The sequence below is a fragment of the Elaeis guineensis genome, chromosome 13, assembly GCF_000442705.2.
Source record: "Elaeis guineensis isolate ETL-2024a chromosome 13, EG11, whole genome shotgun sequence".
NCBI classification, from domain to species: Eukaryota; Viridiplantae; Streptophyta; class Magnoliopsida; order Arecales; family Arecaceae; genus Elaeis; species Elaeis guineensis.
The window spans coordinates 68,770,934-68,786,951 of NC_026005.2; the positions used below are offsets into that span (position 1 = coordinate 68,770,934).

General features: G+C 40.1%; 1 protein-coding gene across 5 annotated transcripts; it reads right to left on the reverse strand.

The window, feature by feature from the left end:
• Positions 1–1,718: 1,718 nt before the first annotated feature.
• Positions 1,719–5,796, reverse strand: LOC105056148 (uncharacterized). 5 transcript variants are annotated; one of them, XM_029267862.2, is made up of 6 exons: positions 5,563–5,796; positions 5,455–5,476; positions 5,261–5,344; positions 5,077–5,170; positions 4,853–4,981; positions 1,719–2,013 (listed from the first exon to the last, which is right to left on the reverse strand). In XM_029267862.2, exons 1-5 carry the CDS (start codon positions 5,630–5,632, stop codon positions 4,880–4,882), a joined length of 372 nt encoding a protein of 123 aa, XP_029123695.1. In that variant the 5' UTR covers positions 5,633–5,796; the 3' UTR covers positions 1,719–2,013; positions 4,853–4,879. The 5 variants fall into 5 exon arrangements, with proteins under 5 accessions (XP_029123695.1, XP_010936543.1, XP_010936541.1 ...); XM_010938241.4 differs by having other exon boundaries at positions 1,719–1,994; positions 5,063–5,170; positions 5,261–5,366; positions 5,563–5,782; XM_010938239.4 differs by having other exon boundaries at positions 5,063–5,170; positions 5,261–5,366; positions 5,563–5,781.
• Positions 5,797–16,018: the final 10,222 nt, after the last annotated feature.

Consider the following 16,018-nt stretch of genomic DNA (forward strand, 5'->3'; position numbering starts at 1 on the left):
GTATGATCTCCAATAAACAGAATTTGAACTAACACTTTTAGAAATGAAAAGTGTTAGTTTACTCTTGTTGCTACATAGTTCTTAGAGATCGTGCTTTGAAACCCCAATACACTAAGGCAATAAAATTTAGTAATACTATTGTTATCATTAGTGCTACAATGCTATAATTACTCTTATTGCTAAGATGCTTTCTTTGATTTTTTTTTTTTCACATTCTCTTATCTTCTTCTCATTTCCACTGATGAAGGTCTGAATGGCCCATGAGTGCTAATAAATTGAAGGCATGAGAAATTCTTTATTCACAAGTGACTGAAGCAAAATAAATCAGGAGGACTTTTTGCAGCTGACTAAAGCAAAATAAATCAAGAGGATTTTTTGTAATATAACAAACTGCAAAAATAAAAAAGAAAGAAAAAGAAAAAAAAATAGTGGAACTTGTAGCCATACAATTGATTATGATGTATGTAGATAAGCCTCTAGTGTTGTATAAAGATCTACAGTATAGATTACGACTGAACCAGTCTTAACCACCTTGATGCCCTCAAGCGTGCATTATGTGACTAACTTGTGCCTGGTTTTACCATATATAGCAAACCTCTATTGATCGACCTATCTATCAGGAATGAGTTAAAGCAGATATGAAAACTACCAAAGACTCTTCAGAAAACTAGCTCCTTTGATGATCTAAATATCCACCATGATTTTACATGTTTTTAATTTATTATCTAATTTCTGCAATAGCTAGAGATGTTATTTGCTACATGGTATAAATCTAAATTATAATAAATAGTCCAAAAGATGATTAGTGAAGTGCAACAAAAGTTTGTGTAGGATGTCTTGAGAATTTTTAGTTACATATTTACATATGATTTTGTGGTAAGCCTTTCTTGGCCAGATGGCAATTTGCAAATCAGCAGTGGCATGAGTGAACATATGAAATGATAGTATTGGAGAAATCTGGATAATTATTATTTTACATAAAAATATGCGGAAGTAAAGATATATTCTGCTAAATTTGATTTAAATGAGGTGATGATTTTTTTTTTTTAAGGGGCGAGGGGTAGAGAAGGGGGGCGGGAGGCGGAGCAGGTGATATCATTAGTTAGTTTTATGAAAGTTACAAAGGTTGAGATAATTTGAGAGTGGAAGCAAGATATTTTTTACACTAAATGGGAGCATCTTGTTGACCATTTATTGGTAGATAGGACTTAGCTGTTTGGAGCAGCCTGAGATAATTTCTGTCCTACCGAAAAATCTTGCAATTATATCAATATTTTGACTTGGTGCAATAATATCCCATTTGTCATTGCTGACAACATTCAGAAGCCACGACTGAGCACATACACCAGGAGATTATTCATATGCTGATGAGTATTCTAAGGGGTCTAAATTGCGTAGTAAAATATCTTGTAGTTAATCTCTCAAAGGATTCATTAGATTGCATGCTAAAAGGCACTAGCTTAGTGTGATGCATGCTTGAGGGCATCAAGGTGGTCGAGTCTGGTTCAGTCGTAATCTATACCGCAAATCTTTATGCAACACTAGAGGCTTATATACATATATCATGATCAGTCGTATGGCTGCAATATCCGCTTCACAGGCCGATCAATAGAGGTTAGTCACATAATGCAAGTGCCAAAATGTCAATTGTGAGATGAGAACCAGTTCAGGCATTTCCATGTCTTTAAAAAGCCATTTTCAAGATATTCAAAACCTCCTGAGAAATGCAGGTTATTGAAAATGGATACAATTGTGTACAACAGAAAATAATGTAAATTAAACAATTTTTAGCAGATATCCTATTTCTGATACTAGTAAATGAACCAACCACAAAATAAAACAGCATGACGTAAGAAAGCAACGATGACAAATTGGGGCTTGCTCTGGTGGTAACACCCCCCTGCTCAGCAACCAGAGGTTCTGGGTTCGTTCTTGGGTGGTGCATCCTCAAAATCTGGACTACTTGAATTCTTATAGTACAAATGCTCCATAGACTGGCATGGTGAAAGTCATCTGGTTGTTAACTTTGAATTAGAGAGATAGAGAACCCATCCATATTCTATAAGAAGAATAACCCATAATTGTACTTTATTGACATCAGATAATATCAAATGACTCTCATTGAGACATCTATCAGAAGATTTCCATTCGGACATCTATCAAAGTCAAAGGATTTGCTTCATTCTTTTAAGTGAATATTGTTTTTTTCCCAGGAAGCAAATCCATCATGATGTGGAAACATTATTTTATGCCAGAAGTATGTCTGACATTAATGATTCAATAAGAAAAAATTACTCCATAGTCCATACATAGGAGATTTTTGTCTATCCTCCATCAAAGGACAAAAAATATAGCTAGCCACTGGTCAAACACCAAGGGATCCCTAAAGGAATTGTGCATATTTTTGTTGAGCTCTTACAGTTTGAAATAAGTGACGAGTACTTTTGAAGATTACAGATGGTCCATGCCAGATTTTTCCAAGGCGAAGCAGAACTAATTTTTTCCATATTGATTGATATATAATGTTTACTGGCAGGGTAGATTCCCGTTGTCCCTTGGATGCTCAATATTAATGGCTGGTATCCTGCTGCATCAATCAGTTAGTGCATATTGCTCACTACTTTTGGAGAAGACATCGCACAGCAGGCTAAGATTACAAAACCAACAAAAGCAAGGTCCTGCCCTTTTGCCAGCAAAAAAAACCTCTATTGCTTTTGAAAGTAACTTAAAGTCTACTTGTTTTGGTATTGAGAACGACTGGAATAGGCTGTGCTATTATATTCTTCTGGAATGCAGCAAGCATAACCATATTCAAAAAAAGCTTCTCTCTCAATTTAGAATGACAAATAAGTAAACAATAAATTTACAAGGTTTGTTTAGATTATGTAAAAAATTGGCAGATGTTATTTCATGACGGATCAACCAAATTCAAGTGCAGGGGAACCTCAAAGGGTTGCTTGCTAATTGCATGAGCTTAAATGTAATCATGTATACAAGTTTCCTCCCCGTTGACTACCCTTCTAGTTACAATGGCCATGAATTCAGTATCACAGATGGTTACTGTCAAGCGGAAGGCCAATAATAGAATATTCTCATAGTTTGGGAGATCACTCCTTAGTCCAAAAGGCGAACCTTAGGGATGAGGCTTGTTGCTTTAGGTAGATGCATTCTTCACTGATGCTTAGACTTCAGATAAATTCATGATAAGAAGGTTCAGAACAATAGGTGGCCGGTGACTGGACCATTCCCAGTTTACAAATGTCATCCATGAATTCACATAAGACAGGAATAGATACTTGAAAAGGTCATCAGTCACAGTGCCATCTTTCTACTACCTTTCTTTCTCTCTTTTCTTTTTTATGGAACTTCCTACTACACTTCTCAAGATGAATGAAGTTCTTTTTTAAGGTTGCTAATGTGACTCTCCTTGAGTTAGTAAATATATTGTCCACCTAGTGAAGCTCAACCCCTGAATGTTTTGCCAAAATAAAACATGTTGTGGATTGGTTTCCTATTTTTCAATAACCAAATAAGTCAAGAAAGAGATATAATATATGTGTTCGAGCTGCCTAAAGAAATTGAGCCTTCTTTCAGAAAGACTGCTGTTTTCAATTAAGCCAGTTTCAAACGGCCATAACATTACTGATTCACTGCTCAACATTTTCATGAATTATGTAGGCAAGACTTTCTACATAAGCATGCAATGAACTTATCCAGAATAAAATCAGTACAAGTATGCATTGAACTTTTTTCAGAAAAAAATATTGCAAATGTATGCATGGCTGATTTTCAAGGAGATAAGGAGATTCTACTGACTCAATGTACAAATTTGTTCAACACAATAGAGCTTGAGGATGATTTTAAGTATGAGTTCTTTCAAGAAGAGCGTTAATGTTACTACATTTTACCAACTTGCTGATGGCCATTACACATTTACAATTGAGAACGGCTTTGAAAGCAAAAATTGCCACAAGAAAGCAAGCATATATCTGCTTCTTCTAATAAGAGAGAAGGGACTTTCTCTTCATAATAGACTTTCATCTGGAATTTCCTGAAGATGGGAATCTTTAATTTTGTTATGCCTCACTAGCATGCTAGTAATTCATGTAGTACAAGGAAATATGATTCTATCTTGTTTTTAATCACCGTTATTATTTTTATTTGTCCGCATGTTTAGGATTTTTAAGGACAACTTGCAGAATGGGTCTAAGATTTTGGGTTGTGGAGGCTATATAGACTCTCATGTTTGGTTTTCAGGAGCAGCTACCCATCATTCATCTAAAATTATTGTTCTCCTTACTGTTTCTGTCCCTGAGCATCCAAAATTGCAGCACATATGGTTTTTGGAAAGACCAAGCACAAAAATAAAACGATGAGGATATGACTCTCTTTTATTTTTCAAATAGCGGTCTTGGGATATACATGCAATGCAAGGTGAGGATATATGCTGCAGATATGCTCTGAGCCTCCAACTTGGACTGCCCAACTATAAGGATTTCGACCTCAAACAAATCTCTATATATTGTTAGAAAAAAAAAAAAAAAAAATCTTGTTAAACCCCTTAAGTGAGAGGTGAATTATCACATCCATGGAACGTTCTATGTAACTTATACCTGCAAAATATTGGAATTTGCTGTCTATGGTAAACCTGTATGTTTGATGCAATCAAATACGAGCTGACTGTATTTGAACCATGACTCCAATAAACAGAAAATGCAAGAAGAATTCTTTATAGCTGAAAGAACCACGCAACACATTTTCCACTACACTTCTTGTTAATGCTTCTACACAACCAATACCCAAAAACTGAACCAAAACTAGGAGTCAAGGAGGAGCAACAAGAAAGTAATACCTGTACAATTTGAAACGCTTATAGCTTTCAGAGTTTCGCAAGCATAAGCGCCAGCTGCTCATCAGACACCTCCACTTCCGCGAGGGCACCCACCGCTTCAGCAAGCCGAGCTGCTATTTGATGCTTGCACTAAGAACAAATGGAGACGAATGAGTAACTGAAAAGGCCAAAAAGAAAAAAACAATTGGTAAAACAAATTACGAAGCATACACAGAGCTGTTCACCCCTGTTGACGATGTCATAGAAGAAAGAGTAGCAGGTGCAGTGGTGCTCGGGAAAGCAGATGTACTCCTCCTTCCTCTTCGATTCCCCCACCACCTGAAATCCAAGTTTCTCTATCACTCGGAGGAATTAGCAAAGAGATTACTTGAAGTGGAAATTGTTGGAAAATGCATCGAAAAGAAGGACCAGGAAAAGAGAACGGCCGCTGGGGGCGCCGGAGACCCTTCGGACGCCGCCCTGGTCGACGATCCTCGTCGCGCGCTCCATGTTCTTCCCAAATAAGAAGTGCAGGCTGGATTGGTTCAGGTCGTGTTCATTTAGCGTAGAGGAAAGACTCGAGAGAGAGGGACGAAGGAGTGGTGGGGATGCATGGTACTCACATGGATAGGTAGTCGTCGGACACTGTGTTCATTTGCAATAGAAAAAGAGAGGGTCAGAGGGAGGCTCCAAGGAAAGAGTAAGGGGAGCAGAGAGAAGGAGGGAGAAACCTGAGCGAGAGGATTTGATCTGTTCCCAGATAGCGTTTGCGACGGCGATGCTCGCAGAGGAAGCTGCCATTCCGGTCGCCTCCCTCCGTCGGCGATGATGGGAAAAAGCGCACCGAAGGTGTTCGATAAAAGGAACTTCAGAAGAACATGGTGTTCAAGGCAAGTGTGGAAATTGTGCAACGAAAGGGACCAGATTGAAGAACGCCAACCGGCTCAAACCCGGATTGGGTTCGAATCCATACCCATGTATTAAATAGTAATATAATAAATTGATATATTTATAATTTTAAGATTGTATTTGATGTATTATCCAATAATCTTAATCTGAATTATCTAATAATCTGAATTATCTATAATCTGAATAAATTATCAGTAATATTGATTACTGTATTTGGTATACATAGATAATGTTGCAGTAAAATTAATGATAATCTTAATTGACATATTTGGTATGACAATCAGATTACTAATAATATAATATCAATTTTTTAAAATATTTTTAAATTAAATTTATTAAAAATTATATGTCATTCACAAAATTTTTAATTTTTCAGAATAAAAAAATAAAAAATATATTATAATATATAATATATTATATAATATTATATTATTTTTTTTCCTTCTTTCTCCTTCTCCTGCATGCCACAACTACCCCCCAACCATCAGCTGCTCCGCCCCCAACCCCCCGACCATCTGCCCCTAGCCCACCGGCAGTCATGTCTCCAGCATCACCACTGGCCGTCCGCAGCACCCCCTGCACCGTCCTCTGGCCCCCAGACGAACTCACACCCTGCGCCCTCCACAGCCGCCTCCATCGTCACCTTCACTTACCCGTGCTGCCATCCTCACCCGCATCGTCGGTCCCCTGCATCCATCCTCGGACCCCCCTGCGCTGCCCCCTGCTTACCCGCATCGTCCGTCGGCCACTCATGCTGCCTCCACAGCCCCTCGGTGAGGGCTACACCGCTATGCTCCCTTTCTTTTTGAACAGCCGGCCATTCGCGCTGCCCTTGTAGGCCCTCGGTGAGGGCTACGATAGTGGCCCACCGATCGGCTGGTTTTCGATCGTCGTCGATCAGATTTGTAGAGAAGGACATCGATTTTGGTCCCGTCTTTTCGCTGCCTATCGTAAGGAAGAAGATCGTGAAATTTTTTGAGGATATTTTTATTCAAAAAGTTATTATAAAATTATCAAATATATGGTAATCTGAATAGCCATTTCTCTCCAAGGTAATCCAGATTATCTTTCAAGAGGTAATTTGAATTGTCACTTAAAAAACATACCAAATGCAATAATGCGATGGGTTCATGTTAAATTACTAGCAATCTATCCAGATTGCTGGCTACCAAATACAATCTCAAATCTTTAACAATTTTTGAGCCCCATATGCATGATCTCAATGCTTACCGGTCTGCTTAATATGTCACTGTTAATTTATTTAAATTATATTTTAATCATATTTTAAGATAGTACTTCAGATCAAGATTGCCGGCTACCAAATGCAACCTAAAGTCATTAACCATTTTCGAGCTCTATATGCCCGATCTCAATGCTTACCGGTGCACATAATATATCACTGTTAATTTGTTTAAATAATATTTTAATCATATCTTAAGAAAGCTCTACAGGTACCTTCCCGTCGACTTGCTTTCTATTTAGAATTTAAGGGCCATCGTATAATCAAGCAGTCAAAACGTTAGCTTCAATGCTAGCGCAACGAACGAGTGTTATAGTCGTTTCCCACTTGCTCGAAAGTAGACCTAGGCTTACAATCAATAGATATGAGAGGTAGGAATAATGCTTTTAATGTTTATAACCGAAGCAAAGAGATGTAGAGGAGTAAATGAAGCCGGATAAGAAAAGAGATTTAGACACCTAACAAGTCTCAATTTCTTGAAGCATATATAAACCATAGCAATATGGAAAATTTTGAGAATAGAGGTACTTGAGATCTTTCTTCTTATTAGAAAAAAATTAGAGACCTTACTAATTGGAGCTAGTGATATGAGACAAAGTTGGACAATGGGCTAAACAAACTAAAATTGCCTTGTTACAAGTATCTCTAACCCTTTGAATTTTGATGGAGGTAGATATGAACACAAATCTCTAATAAAATAACCAAAATCTTAGAGATACTCTACCAATACGATAAGCCAGCATTTTCATATAAAGAAAACTGTTGCATGTGCAATTATATGTTATTAGATGGCATTGGTTGAGTTATGTTATATTTAATTAAATATTATTAGATGTGCCATTATATGTTATTGAATTATGTGGGCAATATTATATTTTCAAACGTATCCTCATCTACTCATTTTGAGTGTAAGAGTTAGGAAGTCCTAATACATTATATATTACTTAGTGACATATATAATACAAAATGGGAAGCAAGGGAGGAAGAGATACTAGTTCAAGTTACAGCAGCAAATGGAACAATTATCCACTATTTAGTAGTGTAACAATTAATCTTAGTTCACTATCCATTCCAACAATGAAATAATTTATGAACAAGAGTCATCAACACAAGAAAACTATGCTCCTAGGCAAGGACATATTTAAATGATAATTCTAGTATCTAATAAGGTGGTTGTTTTTGAATTTTAAAAAAGAAAAGAAAAAAAGTAGATCTCTAAAATTGTATGAGCATTAGAGTTAGATTGCATGGCCAAGTAGCTCGTTCACAGAATTCATTTTAATCTCTCTCCAAGATTAGCTTAGATAGAGCAGCTTTGGGAAAATATTACTCGTTTTTCAACCTTTGGGGATGGTTAGGAGCCAAACCTTCTATTTTGGGACTCTTAAATCTCCATCAGATCTTTGACTTTATTTTGGGGCTGTTGTGACGTTATATGTTTTAGGTGCCTAAATAGTTCCATCGCCTTTGGCCAGGACCTGGATCTGCTCCCCGTCGTTGGCTTTGTGCTACTTGTAACTTCGATGCATGTAGGCTATTGATTGGTGCTCTATATTAAAGCTTAAAAAGGCTAATAGGATTTGCCCAGCTTAAACCTAGAATAGGGCAAAATGAGAAAAGATATGTACAAGTCATGAAAGATTTTTTATGGTGCTAATAGATCTATGGCTGTTAGATGGGTACATAACAAAGATTTTAAGAAACAAAATGAGAAAAGATATGTACAAGTCATGAAAGATTTTTTATGGTGCTAATAGATCTATGGCTGTTAGATGGGTACTGTTGGGGATTACCGACCGACCCCACTTATGTCGACTTATAATCGGGCATACTCGACCGACCGACCGATCGTCGGGCGCCATTACTGACCGATTAACGGCTCTCTACCGACTGAGGATATGCCGGTCGGGCAGACATTTTCCGCTCTCCCGACCGACTGCACCAGGGAGTCCGATGGTCGACTCCCGCAACATGCCCGACTGACCGTCGGAGGGGTCCGAATCTCCACCCGATGCCACTCAGCCGGCCACCGACCTAAGGTCGGTCGACTCCTCCGATCGCCGTACTACTGCCAGAGGCTGTCAGTCCTGACAGCAGCATGCGGCACTGCCGCCTAAGGGCATCATCCCGCCTAGGGCATTGTCAACCCTAGTGATTTGACAGCCCCACGACGATGTGACACCTTCACGGCGACTCTGACAGTCTACAGTGAGTTGACAATTCCTCAATTGTCTGCGCCATTAATGACGGCGCCATACTGCGCTCCACTATATATATCAGGGAAGGCTACAGTGCTGGAGGCCCTGAAGAAGAGACAGGCTTGCTCTCTCTCTCTCTCGTTGAGTTCTTTGCTTTCTTCTCACTGTTGCCTAGTCTCCTCTCTGACTTGACCATCGGAGGGTCCCCGTCGGAGCCGCCTCCGGTCCGTGTGGACTTTCTTTCGCAGGCGCTCATTCCCGGCGACCAGGCGACGAGGGGATTGGTCGCAACAGATTGGCGCGCCAGGTAGGGGAGACGGTAGATACTAATGACAAAGACAAGAGCTCAACGATCGAGAGTCACCAGATCGGCGAGGCGCTCTTCCCGTCGGGAAGAGGTCTCTCCCTCGCCCTCCGCGGCGGAATCCAGCTCTCCGCACCCCGCGGTGACCGCGGAGGCGCAGATCGCGACGATCGTACGGCAGATGACCGTGCTGACGGACGCAGTAAAAAGCCTCCAGCAACAGCCGGTACGGCTGCCGCCATCATCGGTCGGGCAACCGACGGCACGTTCGATGCCCTCCAGGAGCAGCCGCCGATGCCCGCGTCGATCTCCATCGTCTCCGCGGGAGCATCTGCCACAGTGCCCCCACGGAGAGGAGGAGGGACGGCCACGGCGCGATGCCCATCGGTCCCAACAGCTTTCCCCCTCCTAGTTGGAACGAGCGAGGAAGGAGAAGTGACCGCGAATGCCGTCCGCCTCCCTCTCGGAATCTTCCGAAGACTCCACTCCTGGGGTCTCCCAACACCGACGGACGGACGACTACGAATGCAGGTTCGAGAAAATCGACCGTCGGCTTGCACAGTTGCAGGTGGACGGCCAGAAGTCTTCAAACGATGTCGACTTCCAGACCGTCCAGCCTCTCTCCCGACTCATTCTTGACGAACCGATCCCCAGCCGGTTCAAGATGCCGCACGTGGAGCCCTACGACGGCTCCACCGACCCAATCGACCACCTGGAGAGCTACAAAGCTCTCATGACGATTCAGGAGGCAACCGACGCTCTCTTTTGCATCGGCTTCCCCACCATGCTCCGCAAAGCTGCTAGGGCCTGGTACTCCGATCTTCGATCGGGAAGTATCCACTCCTTCAGGCAGCTCGAGCACTCTTTTGTGGCTCACTTCAGCACCAGCCGGAAGCCGTCGTGAACGTCGGACAGCTTTTTCTCCCTCAAATAGGGAGAAAATGAGACGCTTCGACACTTCGTGGCGCGATTCAATACGGCCACGCTTGAGGTCCGGGACCTCAACGAAGACATGGCTATCTCGGCCATGAAACGGGGGCTGAAGGCATCCCGGTTCACTTACTCCCTGGACAAGATCCTCCCCGGACGTATGCCGAATTATTGGAGCGCGCGTATAAGTACATGCGCGCGGACGAAGGGGCCTCCGACCGGCGCTCGACCGAATTCAAAGGTCCGAAGGAAAAGCGAAAGAAGGGTCAGGACCCCGCCGAACCTAGCAAGCCCCCGACCGATGGTCGGGTCTCGCCTCCGTGACGAAACCAGAAGTCGCCCCGACGGTAGACTCCAAGGCCAACACGCCCCAGGTATGACTCCTACACTCCTCTTTTTGCTCCCCGTGCGCAGATTTTGATGGAGATCGAGGGGGAAGAATACCTGCAACGGCCTTCGCCTCTGAAGGCAAAAGGCCTCGACTGACAGAAGTACTGCCGATTCCACCGAGGCCACGGCCACAATACCGAGCAATGCATCCAGCTTAAGGATGAGATCGAAGCTCTCATCCGTCGAGGGTATCTCGATAAATTTTGGAGGGTCCCCGTCGGAGCCGCCTCCGATCCGTGTGGACTTTCTTTCACAGGCGCTCGTTCCCGACGACTAGGCGACGAGGGGATTGGCCGCAACAGATTGGCGCACCAGGTAGGGGGGCAACTGTTGGGGATTACCGACCGACCCCGCTCATGCCGACTTATAATCGGGCATACCCGACCGACCGACCGACCGATCGTCGGACGCCATTACCGATCGATTAACGGCTCTCTACCAACTGAGGATATGCCGGTCGGGCAGACCTTTTTCGCTCTTCCGACCGACTGCACCAGGGAGTCCGATGGCCGACTCCCGCAACGTGCCCGACTGACCGTCGGAGGGGTCCGAATCTCCATCCGATGCCACTCAACCGGCCACCGCCTAAGGTCGGTCGACTCCTCCGATCGCCGTACTACTGCCAGAGGCTGTCAGTCCTGACAGCAGCATGCGGCACTGCCGCCTAAGGGCATCATCCCACCTAGGGCATTGTCAACCCTAGTGATTTGACAGCCCCACGACGATGTGACACCTTCACGGTGACTCTGACAGTCTATAGTGAGTTGACAATTCATCAATTGTCTGCGCCATTAATGACGACGCCACACTGCGCTCCACTATATATATCGGGGAAGGCTATAGTGCTGGAAGCCCTGAAGAAGAGACAGGCTTGCTCTCTCTCGTTGAGTTCTTTGCTTTCTTCTCACTGTTGCCTAGTCTCCTCTCTGACTTGACCGTCGGAGGGTCCCCGTCGGAGCCGCCTCCGATCCGTGTGGACTTTTTTTCGCAGGCGCTCGTTTCCGACGATCAGGCGACGAGGGGATTGGCCGCAACAGGTACATAACAAAGATTTTAAGAAACAAGCATGGGATTTTGATATTCCTCTAAGGATGATAATTTAACTTACCCCGCGACCTGACTCAATTATAACCAGATGGATTTTACTCAACCTACAGTAGATTTGGTGCAGTGCGAGTAATGATTAAATCTATCCTCAATCTGACCGACCCCTCTCTCTCTCTCTCTCTATATATATATATATATATAGAAACTCTTTACAAATCTTCTTTTTATTTTATGTTCTAGTCACTCTACTCGTAATAAAGATTGAACATGCAAAAAATAATATACTATAATCTTAGTTGTTCATTTTTCCACTTGATTGCTTTTCTTCAAAGAACATTTGATTTTCTAAAAAATAATATTTTATTTATTATATATGGTCAAAAATTTAGTTTGTTATGCTTCATGCTTTTGATTTTTATTTAATTTAATGTTATATAAAATACTAATAATTATAAAATATAATTTTATAATTTTAATCAATCTATCTATCTAATTCGTACCATCTAACTCTATCAAATCAGTGTGATAGGCACGAATAATGGCTCATCCGATCTATACTCCATCCATTGCTGTCCTTATATTTCTCACTATTATTTTTTTATTTAATTTTTTAAAAAAGAAATTATCTTGATCCTAAATTTATCTTTCTCAATGTGTGTGTTTGCATATAGTCACATGGAAGACTGACGACAAAGGGAAAGCCCAATTTCCCACAATAGGCCACCCATCTACCACATAACGGCTAGAGAGCCAATCACAAGCCGTTAGCCACGGGACCTCGAAGTAAGTAGGCATCATAGATGTAGGAGTGCTTTACTTAATTAATTTAAAAAATATATATATTTATAAAAATAATTTAATATTTAACTTATTTACTAGAATGATGTAAAAGGAATGAAATGCCATTTTGAATGGTATCTTATCGTCACCACGTTAGCCACTTTTTCTTCATTTTCTACGTAGACGACGTCAAAAAATAAAAATATTAAAAAATACTATTTGAAATGGTGTTTTTAAAAACATCATTCCAAATGGTGTTTTTAAAAATACCATATTATTTGGTGATTTTAATTTTTTCTCAAAAAAAAGAAAAAAATAAAAAAATAAAAATAAAAATTATAATTTTAAATTTATAAAAATAAAAATTATAATTTTAATAAAAATAAAAAATATCATTTTAAATTAGTATCTCCATTTCAAATTATCTTTTTAAAAAAATATCTAAAAAAATTATTATAAAAAAAATTAAAAATACCATAAAAAAGAATTGAAAAGAAATAGAAATTATAATTCTAAATTTTAAAAAAATAAAAATTTTAATTTTAATTCAAATAAAAATCATCATTTCAAATTACAATCTCCTTTTCAAATTAATTTTTTTAAAAAAATATCATAAAAGAAGAAAAAAATGAAGAAAAAATGAGAAAAAAATAAAAATTATAATTTTGAATGAATTTTAAAAAATAAAAATTCGAATTTTAATTCAAATAAAAAAGATAATTTTAAATTATTTTCACCATTTAAAATTAATCTTTTTAAAAAAATATCTTAAAAAATCTTAAAAATTTAAAAAATAAAACATATCATAAAAAAATGAGAAAGAAATAAGGAAAAAATAAAAAATTATAATTTTTATTTTAAAAAATAAAAATTATAATTTTTATTTTTAAAAAATAAAAATTATAATTTTTATTTTAAAAAAATAAAAATTTTAATTTTAATTTAAATAAAAAATATTATTTTAAATTACTTTCCCCATTTCAAATTAATTTTATTAAAAAAAGATGTTCAAAAAAATAAAAAATTAAAAAAATAAAAAGTATCATAAAAAAGTCAAAAATTTAAAAAATGAGAAAAAAATAAAAATTATAATTTTAAATTTAAAATAAATAAAATTTTTAAATTTAATTAAAATAAAAAATATCATTTCAAATTACTTTCCTCATTTCAAATTAATTTATTTAAAAAATATTCCAAACAAATGAAAAAATACCTAAACAAAATTTCATAAAAACAAAAAAATGATAAAAATGGGAAAGAATTAAAATTATAATTTTAAATTATAAAAAAATTAAAATTTTAATTTGAATTCAAGAAAAATAAAAGAAAAAAAATGCCATAAAAAAGTGAAAAATAGAAAAAAAAATATGAAAAAAAAATAAAAATTATAAATTAAAATTTAAAAAAAATAAAAATTTTAATTTTAATTCAAATAAAAATATCATTTCAAATTACTTTCTCCATTTTAATTTATTTTTTAAAAAAAATATCCAAAAAAAAGAAAAAAATTGGTGTAAAAAAAATAAAAAACACCATAAAAAAAAGAAAAAAGGGAAAAGAATTCAATTGAAAAAAATTGAAATTGTTATTCTGATTCAAAATTAAAAATTATAATTTTGAATTTAAAAAAATAAAAATTATAATTATAATTCAAATAAAAAACATCATTTTAAATTACTAAATTAATTTAAAATTAATTTTTTAAAAAGTATTCCGAACAAAGAAAAAAATACGTAAAAAAAATGCCAAAAAGGGTAAAAATGGAAGAAAATTAAAATTAAAATTTTAAATTATAAAAATTTTAATTTGAATTCTAAAAAATAAAAAAAATATCATAAAAGAAGTGAATAAAAGGGGAAAAAAAATCCTCTCTCCCTCTTCTCCGGCATTCCGATGTTTTTCCATGCCGCGAGCTCCCGGCGGCGGTGAGCTCCCTCCTCTCTCTTTCCTCTTCTTCTCTCTCTCCCTCTTTTTCCCTGGCCGCCCACGACAGAGGGCCGGCGGCGGGCCCGCACGCCCCGACGGTGGCCACGGCGGCAGCCCCCCACGGCGGGCCCCGGCCCTCCCCTTCCCTTGGCCGGCCCCCTCCTCTCCCTCTTCCTCTCTCTCTCCCTCTTTTTCTTTGGCCGTCGGCGACAGACGGCCGGCGGTGGGCCCGCGCACTCCAGCGGCGGCCCCCCGCGGCGGGCCCCGACCCTCCCCTTCCCTTGGCCGGCCCCCTCTTGTCTCCCTCTTCCTCTCTCTCTCCCTCTTCTCTCCCTCTTCCTCTCTCTCTCCCTCTTTTTCCTTGGCCACCGATGACAGATGGCCGGCGGCGGGCCCGTGCGCCCCGACGGTGGCCCCGGTGGCGGCCCCTCGCGGCGAGCCCCGGCCCTCCCCTTCCCTTGGCCGGCCCCCTCTTCCTCTCCCTCTCTCTCCCTCTTCTCTTCCTCTTCCTCTCTCTCTCCCTCATTTTCCTTGGCCACCGACGACAGAGGGCCGGCTGCGGGCCCATGCACCCTGACGGCGGCTCCCCACGGTGGGCCACGACGGCGGCCCCGCGGTGGCCCCCCGACGATGGGCCGCGGCAGGCCCCTGCGGCGGTCCCCCGATGACAGGCCGCGGCAGCCCCCCGACAACGAGCCGCGGCGGGCCTCGGTGACGGGCCCCGACGGCGAGCCACGACGGGCCCTGGTGATGGGCCCCGACGGCGAGCCACGGCAGGCCCCGACGGTGGGCCCCAACGGCTGCCCCGCGGTGGCCCCCCGGTGGTAGGCCCCGATGGTGGGCCCGCAGTGGCCTTTCGGTGGCGGGCCCGTGCGGTCCTGTGGTGCCCTTCTATTTCGATCCACAACGACGGGCCCCGATGGCGGCCCTTCAGCGGCCGGCCCTGCGGGGGCCCGCCGCCTTAGGGGCCCGTGCGGCCCTACGACGCCCTTTTATTTCGATCTTTTTATTTTTATCTCATTATTTTTTATTTTTATCTCATTAGATTCAGATTTATTTTAAAATTTGATTCAATCATAATTTAAAATTTTTAAAATATATTACATTTCATGAAAATGTAGACTTGTCAGTTGACCAATGTAGGATATTTTACGATATCCGTATAAAATATATATTTGATTATATATTTTTGTATGGGTACCGTAAAATATATACATTGGTCAATTGATTGTCCAGTTTGGATAATTTAAAAATTGTATTTAATTATATAGGTAATTACATTATTCGAATGATATGCGGAGGGTTCGAGAGAAATTTCGGACAGTATTTTTCTTTAGTTTTCCTCGCATATTTTCAGTCGTGTGGGAAGAACTAAGGAGAAATACTGTCAAAATTTCTTTCGGTCCCTTTTGCGTATCATTTGATTAATGTAATTAACCTATAGAATTAATGTAATTTTCGAA